The sequence below is a fragment of the Vulpes lagopus genome, chromosome 23 (genome assembly GCF_018345385.1).
Source record: "Vulpes lagopus strain Blue_001 chromosome 23, ASM1834538v1, whole genome shotgun sequence".
NCBI lineage: Eukaryota > Metazoa > Chordata > Mammalia > Carnivora > Canidae > Vulpes > Vulpes lagopus.
In genome coordinates this window covers 21345462-21371479 of record NC_054846.1, presented here as the reverse complement: position 1 = coordinate 21371479, position 26018 = coordinate 21345462, and the positions used below count along the sequence as shown (strand labels likewise).

The 26018-nt window shown below is 42.1% G+C and overlaps 1 protein-coding gene across 1 annotated transcript in view; it reads right to left on the bottom strand.

The window, feature by feature from the left end:
* FREM3 (FRAS1 related extracellular matrix 3) overlaps nucleotides 1–13401 on the bottom strand; it is a 96233-nt gene extending 82832 nt beyond the window's left edge. The window contains 7 exon segments of the mRNA XM_041737973.1: nucleotides 6547–6636; nucleotides 8049–10253; nucleotides 10256–11807; nucleotides 11809–12639; nucleotides 12642–12685; nucleotides 12688–12903; nucleotides 12906–13401. Of these exon segments, the coding sequence (XP_041593907.1) occupies nucleotides 6547–6636; nucleotides 8049–10253; nucleotides 10256–11807; nucleotides 11809–12639; nucleotides 12642–12685; nucleotides 12688–12903; nucleotides 12906–13209 (5242 nt within the window). The 5' untranslated portion in view covers nucleotides 13210–13401.
* Between the last annotated feature and the right edge of the window lie 12617 nt (nucleotides 13402–26018).

Here is a 26018-nt window from a genome sequence, read left to right as displayed (position 1 = left end):
GTAGTTTTCTTTTTTTTTTTTTAATTAATTTTTATTGGTGTTCAATTTACCAACATACAGAAAAACACCCAGTGCTCATCCCGTCAAGTGTCCACCTCAGTGCCCGTCACCCATTCCCCTCCAACACCCGCCCTCCTCCCCTTCCACCACCCCTAGTTCGTTTCCCCGAGTTAGGAGTCTTTATGTTCTGTCTCCCTTCCTGATATTTCCCAACATTTCTTTTCCCTTCCTTTATATTCCCTTTCACTATTATTCATATTCCCCAAATGAGTGAGAACATACACTGTTTGTCCTTCTCCGATTGACTTATTTCACTCAGCATAATACCCTCCAGTTCCATCCACGTTAAAGCAAATGGTGGGTATTTGTCGTTTCTAATGGCTGAGTAATATTCCATTGTATACATAGACCACAGCTTCTTTATCCATTCATCTTTCGATGGACACCGAGGCTCCTTCCACAGTTTGGCTATTGTGGCCATTGCTGCTATGAACATTGGGGTGCAGGTGTCCCGACGTTTCATTGCATCTGAATCTTTGGGGTAAATCCCCAACAGTGCAATTGCTGGGTCGTAGGGCAGGTCTATTTTTAACTCTTTGAGGAACCTCCACACAGTTTTCCAGAGTGGCTGCACCAGTTCACATTTAGGGTAGTTTTCAATATTAGTTCCTTATCATTCTCCTGCTCATGGAATGCTCTCCTAAAAATAACTCATTATCGGGTGTTGTGGAAGATGTTGCCATTTCTAAAAGAATTAATTTGTAGGAAAATACTACTGCATAACAGTTACACTTCAGGTGTGACCTCCAAACAGAGATAGGAAATATGGTTGAGGTGCCTATCTAGACAAACTTGTAAGGTTATCCAACAGAGGTATCTCTTCCATTTTTCTATAAAGAATCAATGGTTTCATTATGAAAGTGAAAAAGTCTAATTAAATCACAAATGCCACAAGGGGAGGATTACCTACTATATTTCACAAAGGAGTGGGTATGACCAAGTTTTGCTTAGCACAGTGTGAGCACACCAACCCTCTAGATTTTTCCTATACCTTGCAACTCTGAATTACTTCTTCCCCAGATTGCTACTGAACATGAGGACAATGGTGGTGAGCCTTGTCTGTCCATCCAGCCATCTGCTCCATTGCCTTTGAATCTGCCTGCCTTATAGCTTGCCCAAGAGTTAACAATCCATATCTGATCATGGTAAGAAGGAATTTTAGATACAAGAAGGAAAAACTCATTAGGGAAAGAGTCAGCAACAAGTATAATTGTTGATTCCTTCCTGCCTGAGAAGAATCCACCCTGATTCTTCTTTGTTTGGATTTTTAAATCCATTACATTATTAAGGGGGACATTTTTTGAATTATTTAAAAGCCAGAATAACATGCTTAGCCATTTTTTTAAATTTTTTTTTCATGCTTAGCCATTTAAATCAATATTATTGAACCAAGTTGGTTGTGTTGTATTCGAGTGTTCTTTTTTCTTAAATGGAAATTGCTTTTTTTTTTTTTCTGATCACAGTGGTCATTGTAAATCATTTACATAAGAAAATGTAAAGAAAAGTCAAAAGAAATAAAAACAACTTCAAATACATCACTGCCATTATAAACCATTTTAAATGTCTTGCTACATAAGCTTTAGACTTTTTCTTGTGCATATATACACACGTATATGTGAAAAATGTAGTCATCCTTTACAATTTTACAGTCTTTGACTTGGTTTTATTTTTAGCACTATATTGTGCATGTCTTTCCATATTATGTATGTGTTTATTTTGACATTATCCTGAAGACTTGTAACATGTTTTATAGCCTTACTGCTGTCATACTCTGCCATATTATAGTAGTTACAGAAATATGTTGAATGTTTTGTCACTACATTGCCTCCTGGTGTGAGACCCAAGGAATTTAACAAAAATCCCCTACCCCTGGACAAGCAGAGCAGGACTAACTCCATTTTGTGCTACACCCGCCATCTCATGTATAACCCCCACATGACATGCTTATTGCTTAAGGCACCCCCCCACCTTAGTCAAGCTGCTGAGCACACCCTTACCTGAAATGGCTCATATAGGAACGCGGAACCCCTAGCCCCAGAGAATGTAAACCCTGCCTTTTGCCTGCCAAACCTGCGGGCCAATTCTGACCAGAATGATAGGCTAGTTCAAAAGGTCACTATAGGGTAAATTGTAAATCAATTGGCCACCTGCGTGAGGACTGACATGACTGCGACTTTCTGTGTGTTACAATCTCATTGGCCACTGGCCCCTATAAGACTGCTACGCCTGTTAACCTAGGTCCAAGTCCCTGCTCCGTTGTGTCCCGTATACTTAGACCCAAGCTCGAGCTTGCTAGTAAACCCTCGTGTGCTTGTATCCGAGTCGGCTCCTTGGTGGTTTCTCGGATTTGCAATCTTGGGCACAACACTGGTTTCTCCTGAATTTGAGTTCTCTGGCGGCTCATTTTTATCTATCTCTTCTGCATTCTGTAAGTCTTTGCTTTTAACCCCAACACTCTTCTTAGGACTGTGTTATTTTAAATATAATTAGAATGGTTTGGGAAATAAGAGTAGGTAGATTCCAAATAAGAGCTTGAGTCAAGAATGAAAATATCAGGCCACAAATTCTGATTTGACTATTCAGACATATTCTTAGATGTGTTGTAGAGAGTTTAAAGTTCTCAACAAGTGGGATGACTGCCTGGGCAGCTCGCTGGACTTACAGTTAGTTCTCTCACTGGTGCTAAAAAACCTTTTTGTTGTTCTTACTTTACTTTCATAACTTGCTTTAAAAAGATAGTTCACACCTAAATAGAATATTATTACTCACATGGATCATGAAGCAAGTATCAGGTCAAATTAAAAAAAATAAAATATCAAAATGCATAGTGTTAATCAGATTGGTTTTAGACACTGGATAATTCAAGAGGAAATAAAACAATTTATTTTAGGTCTTGAGAATATGAAATATCTATAGCACGTACCCAAACTAAAATTGTCTCACTCCCATATAATCATTTAGTGTGGCTTATTAGAAAGTATTCACTTAATGTTTCTAATGGTTCCTTTGTATGGATCATTTTAATTCTTTAAGCCCATTTCTTCATCTTAAAATTTGAGATAATAATTTCTGTCTTACAGGTTATAGTAAGGATCAGTTGGAATAACATCTGTAAAAACACTGTGTAGAAATATTAAGTGCTATACAAATGTAAGGTTATGTTATCATATCTTAAGTAGAAGAGATCTACTCAACATTACATATAGTATTGATATGCAAAATTTCAAGACAAATCTATGAGTTTAATGACTTAGAGAGGGGAAGACGAATGAACTTGACAGTATGCTTAACTGGCATAGTTCAGAGACTTAGAAATCTGATGTATTCCCCCATTTTGCCAGTGGCTTTCATGATAACCTTGAACATAATGAATTTTATCACAATGTCATCAAAAAGGCTGAGATCTTATACAGCATTGGCCTTAGTCTGGGTTACTCAAAAGTGATGATGCAGAAACTGATGGAACATACTAACTAGGTACATTGTCAAAAATTTCCATTCGAATCCTCAGTTCAAGGATACTTTGGGATACTGTGTACCAAGTATAGGTATGTGCATAACTATTTGAGAGGGAAGAAGAAATGAAAACTCCTATTTATTAGGGAATTGATATATGCGGGGTATCCTATTACATTTTTGGCATATGTTACTTCATTTATCTACAGCAGAGCAGGAAGAAAAAGGCACACTTGATACAGGAAACAGGATGTGCATAGGCAAGGTATTCCTTTGTATAGTGGGTCAGCATGCAGTAGCAAACAAAGCCTAGAACAGTGAATCTGAGTTACTTCCTCTTCTTTGTCTCCTTAGTGGACTTTTTTTTCTTAGTGAACTTCTAATAAATATGAAATCAGTTTATAAGTGGGCAGAGAAAAAGATGAGAAACAAAGAGTTACAGGCAATACCCTGATAGATAAGTCATCATAATAGTTTAAAAGTTGAACTTTTTCCCTTAAGATTTTATTTATTTATTCATGAGAGCCACAGAGAGAGGCAGAAACACAGGCAGAGGAAGAAGCAGACTCCCTGTGGGGATCCTGAAGCAGGACTCCATCCTAGGACCCCAGGATCACACCCTGAGCCAAAGGCAGACATTCAACTGCTAAGCCACCCAGGTGCCCTAAAAGTTAAACTATTTATATAATCAACTGATCTAACTATAGATTTTCAGGAATAAATTGTTAAACTTCTTTTTACCTTCTATTTACCTAAGAGAAATACAACATTTGGAAGCTCAGCTAATAATTCTTAAGATAGTAACACCTACTGTGTGCTTGCTTTGTGCCTCATGTGTGTCATTTCTTTAGTACTCATGGTACTTAGAGTGATAGCCCCCTAAAGACGGTCACATCTTAATTCCCAGAACCTGTGCGTATGTTATATCATATGGCAAAAGGGACTCTGCAGATGTGATTAAAGATCCCGAAGTGGGGAGAGGATCCTGGATTATCCAGGTGAGCCCCAAATCACAGGGATTCTTACAGTGAAAGAGGGAGACAGGAGAATTGGTGCCAAAGTGAAGCAACATGAGAAAAGACTGGAATTTTTGGCTTTGAATATGGAGGAACGGGACAGTTTCTAGAAATTAGAAAGTGCAAAAATTGGGATATTTTAAAAGAAAAGATCAAATTGGATCTTCTAGAGAAATAAATTAACAACATTTGAAAATACCTGACGTTTGAGAAAATGAAAACGTTTGAGTTCTTAAGCAGTTGTAGGCTATTCTAAGAATGCTCAAAATGGGCATGGCACTCAGAAAACAATAAAAGAAATCCAGTGAACAGATAAATGCATAAATATTTAATCAGCATATGCATATACATATGTGTTTTAAGATCCAACTTTGAGCAATGTGTCTTCAAATATTTTGGAGTCTATATTTGGATATTACCATCACTTTAATTTACTAGAGGCTTCTTTGTGAGGCGAGGAAGTGCCATCTTTGTCTTATTCCTAGACTTCTGTCCATGGTTTTAGCTTCCTGGACAGAAGTGGTTTAGCAATGGTGGTTAAGAACCTTGGCTTTGGAATCTCAATACCTGGGCTTGATCCCAGTTCACCTGTATGACTTCAGTCCAATTATAGTCAAGTTTGGTGCCTTCATTTTAAAATGGGCATCATAATGTTTACCTCTCGTTTTAGTAAGGATCAAAAGCCAAAATGAATATACACATTGCCTGGTCCATAGAAAGTACTCAAGAATGGTAGCCATAATAAATTCACATTTATCATCACAGACTGTTGTTTCTGATGTCACCCAGAAAGTATAGCGTCCAAGTTAGATATACGACGTTTTAGATATCACCCTTCCAGAAAATGGGCAGAAAAATAATCACTATAAAGTATTTGAATCTCATATGTGCTTTACTTAGTTTATAAGGCTTAAATTCATCTTCATCTTTTTAATGATTTTGGTCCTTGGGAACTTGGGGGATGAAGGAAAGATCAGATTTTAAACTTTAAGTGAGAAGATGGAGAAGAGGGGGCAGTGGCTTCCACTACAGTTAGTCTCATCAGAAGCAAAGAAGGTAACTCATTTTTAATGAGCATCTACTTTGTGCCAAATGCTTTACATATATTAACTCACTTAATCTTCTTGGCAGCCCTTTGGAAGTGGTATGAAGCCCACTACTTTATATGAGAATGAAATGAATCACAGGGAGAGCAGGTAACTTTTTCAAGGTCACATGGGGTAAGGTGGGGTTCAAACTCAGAATACTATGTGGCCTTCATATAGGACTGCTTTTCAAAACAGTCCTGAATGATTGCCATGATTAAGGAAGAAAATGCATGTTACTTACTGGAAATGAGTAATGATTTACACTGAAAGAGGTTATTGAATGGCAAGCCACACATGGACATAATTTTTGCAATTATTATGTCATATTGTAAAATAATTTTTCTTTGACAACATAATCAGCCCATTCCTAGAGTGCCTTCTGTTAGCTCTTTGCTTCCCATTATGCTACTATGAAGACAGACTAAATGGCTACAGGTATAGCATATACAGGCAATTTTTAAAGCAAGTTTTCTTCCATGCCGGTCAATAGATTTTTTTCACCCCATCTAGGAAGATCACAATTCAGAAATCAAGGAGTCACTAAGATTCAGTTTTGGAGCTAAAAATCCTCACAGAATCCAAAGGTGGACTTTCTAATTTGTTCCAGAATGACAGTAACCATCAGTCAGATCCTCAGAACCACCTGAAGAGATTTACTTGACTATAGGATTGTCACACATAAATATTTCATAGGTAAAATACTTCATATTTCATTATTGACATTTCTCCTTGCTTCCCCCTTCAAAACAGAAATTTGTCAAGGATCATTTGGCATAGGATTACAAATAAAGCAAAAAGAATTCATTTGTTTCTATTACGGCATATACTGACTGTGATTACTATGTAAATAATTTAATTTTTTTTCAATTTTATATTGATTCTAAATAACCAAGACTCTCTCTATTAAGGTTTCAATAGTGACTTACCATTGTATTTAACAGAGAAGTAGAAGATATCTTTTGTTACTTTGCTTCCTTCATTCAACACATACCAGATCTTCCTTTCATCCATGTCAGCTAATAAAAGAGCAAGTATCACTCATCATGTTGACTCAATAGAAAATGAGTATGATAAGAACTTCAATGGTTTAAGGCATGAAAATACTACAATAAATGAATTTTAAAATTATTAAAGGAATACAAATCTAACTTAAAAAATGACTTCGTGAACATAAATTTAATTTTTTCTTAAAATTTTTTTCTTAAAGTTGCACTGGCAAAACTAGAATGTTAGTTTAAAATTTTGTTCCTGTGCTATGTGTATGATCTGTAGGATAATCCACAACAAGAAAGACACTCTAGTTAAGCATGTTTTACAACATCCTGGCCTTCTATGGCGAACTGAGTCTATCTGGTTTAGGTTTACTGTACAAGCATGGAGCTTGGCATGATGATGGTTATTCATTAACTACTTGTCAAAATAAATTTAAATAACTGCTGCATTTCTAAGAAAAAATAAAATGGGAATAAAATCATGATTTTTAAAATTACCTATTCTCTTGGATTTTTAACAATTTTTCACTTGGTCTATATTTGTGTGTTTTGTATAGATAATTATTAGCATATTAAAGATAATTTTGCATTTTAATTATTCTTATAATTATAAGAATTATAAAGATAATTCTTATAAAAGTACCTATGATTTTATTGGCTTTAGAAGTAATTCTGAAAATGTAACTAAACTATTTTTTAAACACTCTTCTAAATTTTAACTCTATTTAGGTATATATGTATCATGTGTAGAAAATTCCATGTATCTCTTCATATCTCATGCATAAAGCTACATGAAAAAGTTTTAAGACAGTGTAAAGAGCTGCCAAAGACAGCAGGTGTCACATCTCCTGGGAAAACAGAGGAACCTGCCTCAAGTTCACTTTTAGTAGTAATGACAAATATATTTTAAAAAGATTAAAGCACATCCTTCTACACACTGAGGAAAATTTGGTTCTATGCTTTTTTAGATGCATAAATTACATTTGAATAGTACAATAAAATGTGCAGTGTAATATTTATCTCCATAATCTAAATATAAAATATCTTCAGAAATCTAAACTTGCTGATAAACTATGAAAACAATCCCTAGATATGTGATTCTTAAAATTAGAAATTAAACTGATATCAACATTAATGTAATCATATATTATGATGATAGTTCAGAAGCAGAAACTGTCCACCTGTGTTCTAAAATTTTAAGGCATAACTACCAGCCTTACTAGATATCTGAGGGTTAAATGAATATCCTGATGAAATGGCTGCAAAAGGACTAGTTGCCTTTTTTTGGTTATCAGAATAATCTCATATTCCACCATATTTCATTAGAATCAGAATCATTCTGCCAATGGGCTGAGGTTGGGACAATTTTATACAGAATTGGGAGATTTGATTTGCTAAAGGAGAGGGACAGAGGCATCAGGGACATTGTTACTAACCTTGTGTAAACACTCGAGTGCTCTCGTTTCCAAGACCAGTGTTGATAATGAAGCCATGCTCTGGTCCTCTGGTCACTTTATACTTCAGGAACACATGGAAACTGTCTTGATACTCTGCCCTCAGGGACCTGCTGGTAATCAGGAAGCTCATGTGTCCAGTGTGAAGGCACTTCAAGGCTGATGCCCCTTTGTTAATGGCAACCTGGGGAAGCCTGTTGTCTAGAGGACTTACATGGATCCTCATTACCTGAGGTTTGTGTGTCTCTAGGACAGGGTCTGGGAAAACATAGAAATCGGCATGAGTTCCATCTGTCACAGTCAAGGAGAAACTGTCTTCAGTTGTCTCACTGCCATCATGCCAGTAGCTAATAAGGTTCTCATTCAGGTCCTGCTTGGTGAAAGTGGCCGCAGGATGGCTGCCATTATACAAGATCCTGCCATGGATGGGGAGCTGGGTGATAGTAAAGAGGAGAAGATGATCTGGAGTATCCTCATCTTCCACTGTCAACTCGAAGGGAGTGATCTGTTTGCTTTCCCCTTCCTGTAGTATTAGTTTATGGATGGTCAAGATAGGCTTCTTATCATCTACCTCTGTCATAAAGATCCTGAAGGTCTGGAACACAGTGTTGAGTCCATCAGTCACTTGAAACTCAAAGCTGTCCATCTTTATCTCATCATTTGAAATGTGGACATAGACTATTTTGTTGCTAGCCAACTGAAGCTGAGTGAAAGAGGCAACGGGCTTCCCTGGGTGGTCAGAGCTCTCCAAGTGCCCCAGGCTAGGGGCCCGTGTGATTCTGAAGTGATGCTGTTCATTATGGCTGTTGATGTCACTGGTGCTAAACAGATTGGTGGTAAGGGCCACTCTGCCACCTTCAGTCAGGGTAAGCCCTTAGCTAACCACCTCAGGGAAGACCTTGTTTAAGCTGCCAATAGTGATGTAGAAGTAGTGGCCTATCAAAGGGTTAATCCCATCAGTCACATCAAACTTGATAATGTCAAGAACTCCTTGGCCTGTGTGGCTATAACAGATGAGGCCTCTGTCAATCTCATCCTGGGTAAAGTTCATCCCTAAGGTGAGGTTATTCCTCCCCTCCCCTCTGGGTTTTCTCAGTCTCTGTAGAAGCCCTTGTTGAGGCTCTGATCGGAGGACAAAACTGAGGCTCTTTTCATCAGAGTCAGGGTCTGTGGCATTAAGGATCCAATTTGTGATGACCTTGGTGTGTCCATTCTCTACTTCCAGCCCATCATTGATGGTCAGATGAGGGGTTTCATCATCCACCAGGATCACCATAATGGGTACCTTCCTGTGGATGGTGTGTTTGCCATCACTCAGCCAGACCTCAAAACTATCTTCCGTGGTCTCAGAATCATCATGCTCATACACAATTGTGGAGGCCTCCTGGATCTCCTGTAAGGTGAAGCTGTGATTAGGCTGGCTGCCTGTGGCCAGCTGCTGTATGATTCATCCATGCTGAGGGAGCACTGTGAGCTGAAAGTGGAGCTCATTTGGTGGCAAGTCAGCATCTGCTCCATTGAGCAGTGTGGTGTCTATGACAAGGCTCATCCCCTCTAATACCACAAACTCACCAACAAAAAGTTCAGGCTGCTCATCATTGGTGGGTAAGATGGTTATAGGGAAGAAGACATTTGGGGAGAAGTTGATGCCATCAGAACAATGAAAGGTGAATTGATCTTTCTGTGGCTCTAACCCCTTGTGAATACTCTGTACATAATTGATATGCCTCACTTGGACATCTCTGATGGAGAAAGCACTGATGGGGCTACCAGCCCGTGCTTCATTTGAGCCAGGAGCTAGTGCAATGTTTTCCAGGTAGCCAGAGGCTAGCTGACCAGTCACTGTGCATAGGATTTTATCTTGGGATGTGTCCACATCTTCAATGCTTAGATGTTGTAAGGTCAAGGGACTCTTCCTGCCTTCATCAACAATATGGGACTTCCCCACCAAGACTGTGGGTGCTACATTGTCCACAGGCAGCACAACCACTTGCACCTGCACTCTCTTTACTATGCTGTCTCTCACCACCCGTAGATAAGAATCCTTGGAGAGGGTGAGGCTGAAGGCATCATGTTGTTTCTGGAAACCAACTTCACCTCCCGTGTGGAGATAGACTACTACCCCACTGATGAGATCCTCTTGGGTGAATTGTTCTGCAGGTAAACCATTCACTAGAAGAGTCCCAATTTTGGGCTATCCTCCATAATGAAAGATAGCATCAAGTCACCTGTGCCTTTCTTTTTGCCTTGTATGACGCCTATGGTGATCTCAGTGGCTCTGCTCTCTAGTACATCTGTGGAAACATCTAATATTGGACTACCTGTAATAGAGATCCTGGGACTTTGTGTCAGCTACAGTGGATGCACAGAAATCTGGACGGTGATGGGTATGTGGTGCACTGTGTCACTTATCTCCAGATGGAAGGTGTCATTGGTGGTTTGGTCGCTCCTGTGTTGGTAAGAGACATTCCCATTAATAATATCAGCTTGCATGAAAAGTTCCCCTGGAATCATATCTTTATTTAAGTAATGCAGGTGTCCATGTTGGGGACCCCAGACTAATATGAAGGCAATCTGGTCAACATCTATGTCCGGGTCTTTGACATCCAATTCATTATTACTGAGGATAAAACTTTCTCCCTCTAAGACAGTAAAGCCTCTGTTGGTGACTTCTGGAGGCTGATTGTCTACAGGCTTCAGGAATAATGTGAATGTGCCAGGTACAGTGTTTCCTGCAGCATCCTCCACTTGGTAGGAGAACAGCACAACCCGTGGTACAATACCCAGCTTCTTCCATGGGGGCTGGTAGGCAACTTTGTAGAGATTTACCTGGGCCTGGGTGAATTGCATGATGGGCGTATCTGGTGAGTCAGTTAGCACAATTTCTCCAGCCCATACTTGATGGTTGTCATCTGTATCAGTTGGGGGTGTCAGTAGGGTGTACCACAGGTTCTGGTCATCCGAGTCCTGGTCAATATATTGGAGGAATTTCTCCTGGAAGTGAGTGAGTTGGTACTGGTGCACAGTCATTTCTAGGGTAGTTTCTGGAAATAGTTCTGGACTCTGCAGATCCACTGGTTGAACTTTAATGGTGATTAAGTGCTGGTTAGATAGATTGGGTGGGTCATGGTCATCCTGTACATGGAAAGTCATCTGGGCCATTACAGGTTGAGGGCTATGGGGTCCAAGATGGCAGTAGAAGAGTTTCCCTTCCATTATGTCTTGCTGAAGCCACTCAGTCACCACCTTCTCATAAAGTCCTTCTTTTTCCACATAATACCAATCTTCATCCTCAGGATAGAGAGGTGGTTCAGCCTGCTGCAGCAGCATCTCTCCTGGGTGCTGCCTTGAGTAGGAGGAGCCAGAGGTCAGATCCCCCTCTTTTTCTTCCTTTTCTCCTTCTAGAGGCTGGTCCTCCAGCACAAAGTGGATAGTTGAGTCATCAGAGTCAATATCAGTAGCACTCAGGACAAAGGGGGAAATCTGGACCACCTGTCCTTCTGTAACTGGGAGTGCAATGTTGGCCTTGACCTTTGGTGGTTCATCATCGACAGGTATGATGGTGACAGGGAAGAGGAATTCCACCTGGTGGTGCCCATCCTGCATCCGGAAAATGATACTGTCACTGTAGGTGTTGCTGCCATCATGTTGGTATACCACTCGCCCTGCTGCCAGGTCCACTGGTGTGAAATGCTCGCACCCACCAGGTGCCCCAAGTACCACCAGCTGCCCGTGTCTCAAAACCCCTTACTACCGTTACTGTCACTTCTTCCAGGTTATCATCATCACTGATCTGAAGGCTGTGGCTGCTGGACAGGGGCTTTAACTGATCTTCAAATAGCAGGAGTCCCTGGTTATATCTAGCCACTGGGGCCAGGGTGTTCATGGGCTTCATTATCACGGTGAAGGCAAAGGAGTGTGAGGTGGCACCGCCTCCATCCACCACCTCCAGCTCCAGCTGGAAGAGGTGCTCTGAATTCAAGTTCTCTGTTGGGGGCTGATAGGCAATTTTCAGTTCCGGCAGTTCCCGCTGGGTGAAGAAAGAAACTGGGAGACCCAGGGGGTCATCGGTGCTGACCACATACCCCTGCTTCCCTGGTGTGGTTGTGGGGGCACTGAGAATGTTGAAGACCAGGTCATCAGGGTCAGACTCCGTGTCCTCTGCAGCCAGTGCATCAGGGGTTAGGGCTGTTAGCAAGAACTGATTGACCTCCATTGTCATCAGGGCCCCAAAACTGGGCCTGGGCGCAGTGTTCTCTACTCCGTCGCGGATGCTCACCAGCAACTGGAAGTGCTCCCGAGGCAGCACCTCCACTGACCCAGCGCCTCCGTCTTCTGGTCCTGGCAGCTCCGCCATCAAGGGCACATAGTCCCAGTTGGGCGACGGGGTGGTGGCGGTATGCTGGTAGCGCACGCCGGCTCTGACGGCAGCCTCACAGTCCATGCCTTCGCCTCTGGGGACAGGAGCCCCCGTGGCGTCCACCCAACGTCCATACCTGGGCAGTGGGCCGCCCTGGGGAGGAAGAAGGGCGAGCCGGCACCTGCGGGTCCCAGAGGTCCCCTCCGGTTCACCGGGGAGGCGAAGTCCAGCAGGCTCCTGTCGATGGCTTGGCTCCACCCCGCAGCTTCTCCACCAACAAGGGCCTGTTGCGCGTCACCAGCTCCGGCTGGGGGAAGGTCAGGTCCACAGCCGGCGTGAAGGGCAGTGCCAGCGTGTCAGTCCGGGCGTCGTAGCGCAGGTGCAGCCGTAGCCGAGCGCGTCCCGGGCTTGCGGAGCCAAAGTGAGTGTACCCGACCTGGTGGGGTCCGAAGGCGCAGGGGAAGTGGCGGGGGGGGGGGGGGAGAGAGAGAGCAGGGCGTCCAGCACCGTCACGTCGCACCGGTCCCCGGGCTGCACTTGAATTACCAGGTCCCGGAGCGGGTCGAGCCAAAGCGAGCGGCCCACGGGAACCCGGAGTCCAGGGCTGGCGATCAGGATGCTGGCGGGGTCGGGGCTACTGCGGGTCAGTGCGCCCCAGGTGGGCCGGTAGAGCGCAGGGGGCGATTCGGTCCCGGATGAGGGTACCTGTCCCTGCAGCACCGGGCAGCTCACCGCGACAGGCTGCCGGGGCGTCCCAGCTGGGCGCCGAGATGTCCCAGCCATGGGTCCTCGCCGCTGGGATGCCTGGAGAGCACCCGACCCAGAGGGCCACCTTAAGTACAGGTGCAGGCTGGGGGGCAGGTGGCGCTGTCGGTCGGGAGCCCAGGCGCGGACTCCGAGCCAGGGGCCCAGCTTCAGCTGTGGCAGGTGAAGCAGCGGGGAGAACGGGCTCTGCCCCCCATCCGCCCTGCCTGCGTCCTGAGTCTCTCCCGGGCTGACTCTGGGGCCGCCTGGAGACGCCCCAACACCGGGAACCCTAGCGAGAGTCCCGGAGCTCGCCCCTGCGCTCCTGCGGCCTGGGAGCTGGCTGCCCTGCCGACCTTCGTGCCGCAGGGGTCGTCGGCCACCGTGCAGCCGCGCAGCCCCGGGAGCCCCCAGGAGCCCCCAGGAGCCCCCAGGAGCCCCCAGGAGACTGTCCTTTAGGACCGGGAGCCGGACCGCGACTGTCCCCAGGTCGGTCCTGCGCGTGGAAGACCCAGCGCTCCTGCGGTCCATTCAGCCCGGAAACGGGGTTTCTGATGGGGGGAGGGGGAGGTACCGTCCCCCTTCCTTACCGCTGACAGGCGCGCGCTTTCTAGCCAAAATTGAGTCTTACTTCGGACATAAAAGAAGCTAGTGGGAGCTATTTTGCAACCAGGATTTTCTAGCTGCCTGTGTGATTGAAGCAGCTTGTTCCAGACCTTGTAATTAGGTGCTTCCAAAACAACCCTGGCATGTTTCTTCTGCTCAGTTCTTAAGGAAAAAGCTTAGCGTCCAGGTTGGTGAACTTGAATAGCCTTTAAAATCTGTTTCTAGTCAGTGGGTCTCACATACCACAATCCCGTGTGCAGGTTGGCTTCCTTCTGGCTTTTTTTTTTTTTTTTAATTTTTTTTGTTAACTTTTATTTATTTATGATAGTCACAGAGAGAGAGAGAGAGAGGCAGAGACATAGGCAGAGGGAGAAGCAGACTCCATGCACTGGGAGCCCGACGTGGGATTCGATCCCGGGTCTCCAGGATCGCGCCCTGGGCCAAAGGCAGGCGCTAAACCGCTGCGCCACCCAGGGATCCCTTTTTTTTTTTTTTTAAGAATATGGTTTCCATATCTGGTCAACAGTGGCTCCCTCTGAGTTTATTAGACATGCTGTTTCCTAAATAGTTTCTTTGTAGAAAAATATATAGTAGCCAGAGGAGAGAATGTCAAGAGAAACAGTAGCAGAGAAAATACCCCAGGTACTTGGATCAACCTCTGTGAATTAATTTAACACTTGGAATGGAATTAGGCTTTCTTTGTGGCTTTAAGGATGCCTGTCTTCCCTGGGTGTGGTGTTAGCTACTTAGTAGAAATAAAAAATATTCCTTTTTTATTTTATTATTATTATTTTTTTTAATAAACTAATTTTTATTGGTGTTCAATTTACCAACATACAGAATAACACCCAGAACTCATCCCATCCAGTGCCCCCCTCAGTGCCCGTCACTCATTCACTCCCACCCCCCGCCCTCCTCCCCTTCCACCACCCCTAGTTCATTTCCCCGAGTTAGGAGTCTTCATGTTCTGTCTCCCTTTCTGATATTTCCCACACATTTCTTCTCCCTTCCCTTCTATTCCCTTTCACTATTATTTATATTCCCCAAATGAGTGAGAACATATAATGTTTGTCCTTCTCGGATTGACTTACTTCACTCAGCATAATACCCTCCAGTTCCAACCACATTGAAGCAAATGGTGGGTATTTGTCGTTTCTAATGGCTGAGGAATATTCCATTGTATACATAAACCACATCTTCTTTATCCATTCATCTTTCAGTGGACACCGAGGCTCCTTCCACAGTTTGGCTATTGTGGACATTGCTGCTAGAAACATCGGGGTGCAGGTGTCCTGGCGTTTCATTGCATCTGAATCTTTGGGGTAAATCCCCAACAGTGCAATTGCTAGGTCGTAGAGCAGGTCTATTTTTAACTCTTTGAGGAACCTCCACACAGTTTTCCAAAGTGGCTGCACCAGTTCACATTCCCACCAACAGTGTAAGAGGGTTCATTTTCTCCACATCCTCTCCAACATTTGTGGTTTCCTGCCTTGTTAATTTTCCCCATTCTCACTGGTGTGAGGTGGTATCTCATTGTGCTTTTGATTTGTATTTCCCTGATGGCAAGTGATGCGGAGCATTTGCTCATGTGCATGTTGGCCATGTCCATGTATTCCTCTGTGAGATTTCTCTTCATGTCTTTTGCCCATTTCATGATTGGATTGTTTGTTTCTTTGGTGTTGAGTTTAATAAGTTCTTTATAGATCTTGGAAACTAGCCCTTTATCTGATATGTCATTTGCAAATATCTTCTCCCATTCTGTAGGTTGTCTTTTAGCTTTGTTGACTGTATCCTTTGCTGTGCAAAAGCTTCTTATCTTGATGAAGTCCCAATAGTTCATTTTTGCTTTTGTTTCTTTTGCCTTTGTGGATGTATCTTGCAAGAAGTTACTGTGGCTGAGTTCAAAAGGGTGTTGCCTGTGTTGTCCTCTAGGATTTTGATGGAATCTTGTCTCATATTTAGATCTCTCATCCATTTTGAGTTTATCTTTGTGTCTGGTGCAAGAGAGTGGTCTAGTTTCATTCTTCTGCATGTGGATGTCCAATTTTCCCAGCACCATTTATTGAAGAGACTGTCTTTCTTCCAATGGATAGTCTTTCCTCCTTTGTCGAATATTAGTTGACCATAAAGTTCAGGGTCCACATCTGGGTTCTCTATTCTGTTCCATTGATCTATGTGTCTGTTTTTTGCCAGTACCACACGGTCTTGATGACCACAGCTTTGTAGTACAACCTGAAATCTGGCATTGTCATGCCCCCAGATATGGTTTTCTTTTTTTAAAATTCCCCTGGCTATTCGGGGTCCTTTCTGATTCCACACAAATCTTAAAATAATTTGTTCTAACTCTCTGAAGAAAGTCCATGGTATTTTGATAGGGATTGCATTAAATGTGTAAATTGCCCTGGGTAACATTGACATTTTCACAATATTAATTCTGCCAATCCATGAGCATGGAATATTTTTCCATCTCTTTGTGTCTTCCTCAATTTCTTTCAGAACTGTTCTGTAGTTGTTAGGGTATAGATCCTTTACCTCTTTGGTTAGGTTTATTCCTAGGTATCTTATGCTTTTGGGTGCAATTGTAAATGGGATTGACTCCTTAATTTCTCTTTCTTCAGTCTCATTGTTAGTGTATAGAAATGCCACTGATTTCCGGGCATTGATTTTGTATCCTGCCACGCTACCAAATTGCTGTATGAGTTCTAGCAATCTTGGGGTGGAGGCTTTGGGTTTTCTATGTAGAGTATCATGTCATCGGCAAAGAGGGAGAGTTTGACTTCTTCCTTGCCAATTTGAATGCCTTTAATGTCTTTTTGTTGTCTGATTGCTGAGGCGAGGACTTCCAATACTATGTTGAATAGCAGTGGTGAGAGTGGACATCCCTGTCTTGTTCCTAATCTTAGGGGAAAGGCTCCCAGTGCTTCCCCATTGGGAATGATATTTGCTGTGGGCTTTTCGTAGATGGCTTTTAAGATGTCGAGGAAAGTTCCCTCTATCCCAACACTCTGAAGTGTTTTGATCAGGAATGGATGCTGTATTTTGTAAAATGCTTTCTCTGCATCTAATGAGAGGATCATATGGTTCTTGGTTTTTCTCTTGCTGATATGATGAATCACATTGATTGTTTTATGAGTGTTGAACCAGCCTTATGTCCCGGGGATAAATCCTACTTGGTCATGGTGAATAATATTCTTAATGTATTGTTGGATCCGATTGACTAGTATCTTGTTGAGAATTTTTGCATCCATGTTCATCAGGAATATTGGTCTTATAATTCTCCTTTTTGGTGGGGTCTTTGTCTGGTTTCGGAATTAAGGTGATACTGGCCTCATAGAACGAGTTTGGAAGTACTCCATCTCTTTCTATCTTTCCAAACAGCTTTAGTAGAATAGGTATGGTTTCTTCTTTAAACGTTTGATAGAATTCCCCTGGGAAGCCATCTGGCCTGGACTCTTGTGTCTTGGGAGGTTTTTGATGACTGCTTCAATTTCCTCCCTGGTTATTGGCGTGTTCAGGTTTTCTATTTCTTCCTGTTCCAGTTTTGGTAGTTTGTGGCTTTCCAGGAATGCGTCCAATTCTTCTAGATTGCCTAATTTATTGGCGTATAGCTGCTCATAATGTGTTTTTAAAATCATTTGTATTTCCTTGGTGTTGGTGGTGTTCTCTCCTTTCTCATTCATGATTTTATTAATTTGGGTCTTCTCTCTCTTCTTTTTAATAAGGCTGGCTAATGGTTTATCTATCTTATTAATTCTTTCAAAGAACCAACTCCTGGTTTTGTTGATCTGTTCCACAGTTCTTCTGGCCTCTATTTCATTTAGTTCTGCTCGAATCTTTATTAACTCTCTTCTTCTGCTGGGTGTAGGATCTATTTGCTGTTTTTTCTCTAGCTCCTTTATGTGTAAGGTTAGCTTTTGCATTCGAGTTCTTTCCAGTTTTTGAATGGATGCTTGTATTGCGATGTATTTCCCCCTCAGGACTGCTTTTGCTGCATCCCAAAGATTTTGAATGGTTGTATCTTCATTCTCATTAGTTTCCATGAATCTTTTAAATTCTTCCTTAATTTCCTGGTTGACCCTTTCGTCTTTTAGCAGGATGGTCCTTAACCTCCACGTGTTTGAGGTCTGTCCAAACTTCTTGTTTGATTTAGTTCTAATTTCAAGGCATTATAGTCTGAGAATATGCAGGGGACGATCCCAATCTTTTGGTATCGGTTCAGACCCGATTTGTGACCCAATATGTGGTCTATTCTGGAGAAAGTTCCATGTGCACTTGAGAAGAATGTGTATTCAGTTGAGTTTGGATGTAAAGTTCTGTAGATATCTGTGAAATCCATCTTGTCGGGTGTATCATTTAAAGCTTTCGTTTCTTTGGAGATGCTGTGCTTAGAAGACCTATCGAGTATAGAAAGAGCTACATTGAAGTCACCAAGTATAAGTGTATTATTATCTACGTATTTCTTTACTTTGGTTATTAATTGATTGATATATTTGGCAGCTCCCACATTCTGGGCATATATATTGAGGATTGTTAAGTCCTCTTGTTGGATAGATCCTTTAAGTATGATATAGTGTCCCTCTTTGTCTCTCACTACAGTCTTCGGGGTAAATTTTAGTTTATCTGAAATGAGGATGGCTACCCCTGCTTTCTTTTGAGGACCATTAGAATGGTAAATTGTTCTCCAACCTTTTATTTTCAGGCTGTAGGTGTCCTTCTGTCTAAAATGAGTCTCTTGTAGACAGCAAATAAGTGTTCCTGCTTTTTATCCAGTCTGACACCCTGCACCTTTTGATGGGGTCATTAAGTCCGTTCACGTTCAGAGTTACTATTGAAAGATATGAGTTTAGTGTCATCATGATATCTATACAGTCCTTGTTTTTGTGGATTGTTCCACTGAACTTCTTCTTAAAGGGGAATTTTAAGAGTCCCCCTTAAAATTTCTTGCAGAGCAGGTTTGGAGGTCACATATTCTTTCAGTTCCTGCCTGTCTTGGAAGCTCTTTATCTCTCCTTCCATTTTGAATGAGAGCCTTGCTGGATAAAGTATTCTTGGTTGCATGCTCTTCTCATTTAGGACCCTGAATATATCCTGCCAGCCCTTTCTGGCCTGCCAGGTCTCTGTGGAGAGGTCTGCTGTTACCCTAATACTCCTCCCCATAAAAGTCAGGGATTTCTTGTCTCTTGCTGCTTTAAGGATCTTCTCTTTATCTTTGGAATTTGCCAGCTTAACTATTAGATGTCGAGGTGTTGAATGGTTTTTATTGATTTTAGGGGGGGATCTCTCTATTTCCTGGATCTGAATGCCTGTTTCCCTTCCCAGATTAGGAAAGTTTTCAGCTAGGATTTGTTCAAATGCATATTCTGGCCCTCTGGCCCTTTCGGTGCCCTCGGGAACTCCAATTAAACGTATATTTTTCTTCCTCAGGCTGCCGTTTATTTCCCTTAATCTATCCTCAAGGTCTTTTAATTGTTTGTCCCTTTTTTCCTCAGTTTCCCTCTTTGCCATCAACTTGTCTTCTATGTCACTCACTCGTTCTTCCACCTCATTAACCCTAGTCGTTAGGACCTCTCGTTTGGATTGAATCTCATTTAACTGATTTTTCATTTCTGCCTGATTAGATATATCTAAATTCTGCAGTCATGAAGTCTCTTGAGTCCTTTATGCTTTTTTCTAGAGCCACCAGTAGCTGTATAATAGTGCTTCTGAATTGGCTTTCTGACATTGAATTGTAATCCAGATTTTGTAACTCTGTGGGAGAGAGGACTGTTTCTGACTCTTTCTTTTGAGGTGAGGTTTTTCCTTCTAGTTATTTTGCTCAGTGCAGAGTGGCCAAAACCAAGTTGTATTGGGAAAAGGAGAAAAAGAGAGAGAAAGAAGGAAATAAAAGAGAAAAAAAGAGAAGAAAAAGAGAAAGAAAAAGAAAGAAAGGAAAAAAAAGGGTGGGGGAAGCAAACAGAAAGCAAAAAGCAAAAACAAAAACAAAAACAAAATAAAAACACGGTGGAGTATCTTCTGTTTTGTATACTTTAAGTCCCTTGACTTCCCCTGGAACTTGTCCGTCTCGCTGGTCTTCTGGGGGAGGGTCCTGCTGTGCTGATTTTCAGGTGTTAGCACTTGGGGGAGCTGCTCTGCCCCTGTCTGGTGCAGGGCTCAGCGGGGGTTGTTTACCCCGTGAGGCCCCAGGAGGAACAACCGCAGTGGCGGGGCCAGCTCTGCAGCCCTGGAGTCAGCTCCCGGAGTAACTACGGAGCTCTCCGTCTGCAGGGCCTGGAGGCTTCAGGCCAGGGCCGCTGATCTGCTCAGCTCCGGGCAGGAGTGTCCTTGCTGTCCTGGGCCCGCCGGGCCTCTGCCTGTCCCGGGGGGAGGCCGGATCCTGGGCTGTGTCCCGGCGCCCTGTGCTCCGGGGCCTGCGCTGTTGGATTCGTGCTCCCGCCCCGCAGCCCCCTCCGCGGAGCCACCGCCCGAGCCCCTCCGAGCTGCTCCGTGTCCCGCCGTGCACGCTGCAGCCCTTAGGGAGCTCGGTGCATTCTCCCGGGGCGCAGGTGTCTGTTAGTGTCCCAGGGAGCCCGAGGGCATCCCCGCCGTCCTGGGTCCTGCTCTAACTCCCTGTGGGCCCCTTTCTGCCCGGGAAGGTTGGTGCAGCTCCTGCTTCTCCGGGTCGGGGCTCTCCTGTCCTGGGGACACTCGCCCCGGCCTCAGCCTGGCTCCTTGCGGGGCCCCTCCCCCTGGAGGCCTTTTGTTTCTTTATTTCTTTTTCCCCGTCTTCCTACCTTGATAGAAGCGTGAACTCTTCTCCCTGTAGCATTCCAGCTGGTCTCTCTTTAAATCTCAGGCAGAATTCGTAGATTTTCAGGATGATTTGAAGGTTATCTAGGTAATTTGGTGGGGACCGGTGATTTGGGGACCCTACTCTTCCGGCATCTTGCCCCTCCTCCCAATAGTTTGTGCGTTGAATATTGTGTTTATTTTCCTTTTCAGGCCTTCTTGAAACAAAAATCTTGTAACCAGATGCAAAGACACAGACTCATTGCAATATGTAGATTTAAGTTTATGGCTTTTGGCTTAAAAGGTTATATTTTTAGGCTATGAGAGAAAATTTTATTTTATTTATTTACTTTTAAAGATTTATTTATTTATTCATGAGAGACACACAGAGAGAGAGAGAGAGAGAGGCAGAGACACAGACAGAGGGAGAACCAGGCTCCATGCAGGGAGCCCGGTGTGGGACTTGATCCTGGAACTCTGGGTTCACACCCTGTGCCAAAGTCAGACCCTCAACTGCTGAGCCACTCAGGTGTCCCTATGAGAGAAAATTTTAAAGGAGTCCAAATCAGTATAGCATTTAAAAAAGTCTAGATAGCTTTACTGTCTGTTGCAAAATGTAAAATTTTAATAATACAAAGCAGCTGCAGTAAGAGCACAGGATATCAGCTGCACTCTCTTGTTACTGTTTTTGAATGAGTTTATTTTTAGTAACATGTTTATTACTCATTTAAAGTGATTGTAAAAGCAAATTTTGAATGGATGCTTTAAGCATAGAATTTTCATATAAAATCTCCATGAGTTTTCTTATTGCATGCATTTCTTGGTAATATTTTTATTGGTTTATTTGTTATCAAGACATTTATGGTGTTCAGTACCATTACTTTTACTTCTATGCCTTATAATGGCAGATGCTCTAAATTAAAGATGCGGCTGGTAATTACATAGTTATTTGGATTTGCGAGCTAAGTTTACAAACTGCAGCCTTTATGAGAAAGAATTGGATAACATTTTCAGACTTGGCAGAAATAAATAATGTCCTTTTTATATAAAAAGGCCCACAGAAGCATTGATAAGAAAATAAACAATTGAAAGAATAATTCCAACTAAATAATCTGAGAGATTAAAAAATTGTTTTTTTCCTGGTCTTAACATAGCTACCTTCACTCATAGTACTCATTGAGTCAGAGTTTAACTGCTTCTGTGTATCTGTGATATGGCCCAGTTGAGCCAGATGTATTTTACGTTTGGTGTCATTATAGGCCCATGGGATCTGAGGTCTGTAGGACCATCTTCAGGGTTGTCTTTTATCCCCTTGGACATATAGCATAGCTAGATGGCACTCCCACCCATTGGGTCTTTTTGGTGCTGTGGTTCCAGACAGGGTACAATCAGTACTTTTGACTTTTTTTTTTTTTTTTTTTTACTTTGCCCTCATAATTACTTCATAGAGTTTCAGAAGTTTGGTGTTAGGATTTAGGAAAGAAGACCATGATCCTGAGGAAAAGAATGGCTCATGTTATTATAGAAATACCAGTAAGACCTGACTTAAAAATACAGATTAGGTGTTAAAGGGGAATAGGATAACAGAAATATTCCACATCAACACAGTTATTGCAATTCACTCTACAGACATACTTTGGAGATATTGCAGGTTTGGTTCCAAACAAGGCCATTATAGCAAATATCTCAATAAGGGGAGTCAAATGAATTTTTTAAAAATTTCCCAGCACATATAAAAGGTATGTCTACACCATACTGTAGTCTAACAAGTGTGCAATAGCATTATGTCTAGAAAACTGTACATACCTTATTGAAAAAGTACTTTATTGCTAAAAAACGATAACCATCACCTGAGATTTCAGTGAGTTATAATCTTTTTGCTTGTGGAGGGTTTTGCGGTGATGTTGATGACTGCTGACCAGAGTGGCAGCTGCTGAGTGAGGGTCAGGGTGTCTGGGGTAATTTCTTAAAATAAGACAACAATGAAATCCACCACATCAACTGACTCTTCCTTTCATGAATGATTTCTCTGCAGCACACGAGCATACTGTATAGCATTTTACCCACAGCAGAACTTTCAACATTGAAGTCAGGCCTCTCAAACCTTGCCTTTACTTGATCAGCCAAGTCTGTGGAGTGTTCTAAAGCCTACATTGTCATTTTAACAGTCTTCACAGCATCTTTATCAGGAGCTGTTTCTGTATCAAGAAACCACATTCTTTCTTTGTTCATCCATGACAAGCGACCCCTTATCCATAAATGTTTTATCATGACATTGCAGCAAATCAAATGTAATAATAATGAAAAAAAATTGAAGTATTGCGAAAATTACCAAAATGTGACACAGAGACACAAAGTGAGCAAATGCTGTTGGAAACATGGCAACTGATGATTTCTTGACACAGGGTTGCCACAAACCTTCAATTTTTTAAAAATGCGGTTATCTTTGAAGTATAATAAAACAAGTATGCCTGTAGTTCTGTTGAAGATCAGAATTGCCTCACCACTGATTTTCCCATTTTAACGAACAGTGCCCCCTTCCTTCTATCACGATTATACTGTACCACTATATACTTTTTATACCAATATATACTTTTCAAAAGTAAAATCATCGAAAGCCACCCTTCTCTTGTCTTCTGTATTCATTCTCTCTGCAAATATCCAGATGGCCAAATATCCACTTGCTGAGTCAGGAGCTGTGATGAATACAACACAATCTCTGTCCTCTAGGGGGTGTAGAGTCTCTCAGAGCCTTGGCTTCTTAGGACTTAATTTTTCTCCCTATCTTCACTTTCCTTTTCCACTGCAACTATCCTCCTTCAGACTTTTGTCACTTTATGCCTGGACTACTATACTATTCTTCAAATCTCTCATCATCTTGCATACTACCACTTTGATCATGCTTCTCCTTTCCCTCAAAGCTTTCTGTGGCTGCTCTTACTTCTCAGATAGAGTTCAAATTCTGTTGTCTGTCAGGTAAAGCCTCCCACAGAAAGCTCCAGCCTACCTTTTAAATTTTTCTTTAAACTATGATGTTATTTGTATTATCTACTTTGCTCAGAATGCCCTTCTTCCATTTTTCGGCAAGTCCCATTTCAATCACCTCTTAGGCACCAGCTGAACCTCCACTGCAACATCCTGAGTCCCCAGGACGGAAGTGATTTCTCCCTTTTCTGAACCACTTGACCACTTACTGTTCACACTGCTCTCATGATACTCATTATTCACTGCTCGGGAAGATTGATTATCTCTTCCTGTTTGTACTTCATTATTAACTTCTATTTAGACTGTGTCTTTATATCCCCTAGAGTTCATAACACTGTGCTTTTAGCAAGCAGAAGTCATTCAGTAAATATCTATGGATTGATTGCCTCAAATAAAGACGAATTAACTCATTTGTTTATTCATTCATATGAAGCTCAGGCACAGGAATATGATGATCTAAGGCCAAGTCTACAGCATTGTAAGCTTCTGTCATAGCCTTCTTATACAATCCAATTAATTCTTGTTGATAAATCACTTGGTTATTACCTCTATTGTTTTTTCAGACTCAGAGCAAACTTTGGTGACATATCATAGAGTAATGCCTTGTTTTTCAAATGCTTGGTTCTAATTTTAAGTCACTAAATACATGTATGTATTTATATATGTTGCTGTCTGTATATGTACATGTGTACATGTCATATATCTCCTATATATATATATATATATACACACACATACTCGGGAGTGTGTGTTTGCACACAGACACTATTTAAATGGTTTTATTAAAACAACAGGTACACTGAATTGAATTCTGTATCTTCACAGATTGGAGGCGATCAATACCGTAACTTGTGTTGCCAGCTTAACTCATTTTTGTGCAGTTTTTGGAAAAATGCTCTTCCTGATATGTTAATTTAATTGAAGTTTTCCCGAAATCACAAGAGGAGCTATTAAGAAATTGTTACCATTTACAATTGTGTATCCATTTGAATCAGATTTCCTACATACTGGGCAATCAAAGCAGAATAAAGAAACGAACTGGATCTTAAGCTGATGAAATATGCTCAAGTTTATAGGTGAAGTTGTTGCCTACAATAAAGTTTGGTGCTTCTGGTGATAACAGCGGGGTCCAAATGTGAAGTAATGGGAGGAGGAGTGGGCTTGTTCTGGGAAGATCTGGACTCGGCTTATTGGTTATGTTCCAGAGCTCAAGGCAAGTGCCAGAGCTCAAGTCCCCCTCTGGGTCTCTGCTTCCCTGGCTGCAACAGGTAGTTTAATAGCAAGTAACTGCCTCTCCACAATGAGGTCTGAATAAAGTAATGTACACGAAAGCTCTCTGTAATATGTAAAATTCTCTGTAATGTAAATGACAATGAGATCTGGAGCCTTGTTTTCTGCAACCCTTCCCAAAGGTGCTGCTCTATGGCATCCCATACTCTGTCGTACACCGACTTCTGTCCCCTGAGATTGTCCTCTGTCCTCTGGATGTTGGGAATTCCTCTGTTTCTCTTGGTGCTCTTGACTTCCTTCAACAAACTGACTTCTCCCTACAGCCTTCCCTCCGTCCCCAAGCCCTCCCCTGACAGATAACACCTGTGGTGAGTTTTTAATGTGGATTAAAATGTGGCATGAGATGGGTTATATTCCTGAAATGAGATGTTTGGTAAAACACTGTGAAATTAGATGTTGACCTCTCCATGTGCCTTCTTTACTGCCTCATAGGCAACAAAAGATCCAGTTTACAGATTCGTATTTGAATGTTGAATATAGGGCAGCCCAGGTGGCTCAGTGGTTTAGTGCCGCCTTCAGCCCAGGGTGTGATCCTGGAGTCCTGGGATCGAGTCCCATATCAGGCTCTCTGCATGGAGCCTGCTTCTCTCTCTGCCTGTCTCTGCCTCTCCCTCTCTCTCTCTCTCTCTCTGGTCTCTCATGAATAAATAAATAAAATCTTAAAAAATGAATGTTGAATATGGGGGGCATTTACTTGTTTTTGGGTCACCAATGTCTGGGGCTGAAATTTTACTCTGCTCCAGAAAGTCTGTTGGCAATAGTCCATCCTTTCTAATTTTTAAGTTCAGAAACGCTTATTTAAAAGCAATTCAAAATTTCATAGTTTTCATTGGAGCTGAAGGAGTTCAGTTCATCCAAAGGTAATAATAGCAGATAATAATTAGGAAGGTAAGTGCTCTTTGCCTCAGTTTCTATGTTTGAAGAAATAGAAATGAGTTAAAATTTTCATTGTATGTTCAGAGATTTGCACTTCCTGCTTAAAAAGAACAAAATTAAGTTTTCCAGAATCTGAGGCTAGTAAAATAAATTATATGTTGAGTGTTTGCTGAAGAAGAAATTGTTTCATAATTATCTCCCCAGTGCTCTATGGCAAAATAACCTAAATCCTTGGGAACATGTACAAGGCATGTTTGATTTTTCTGTAAGAAGACATGGGACCATCAGGTAAAATTAAGATATTTGTAATTGGGAGTAGACCTTTT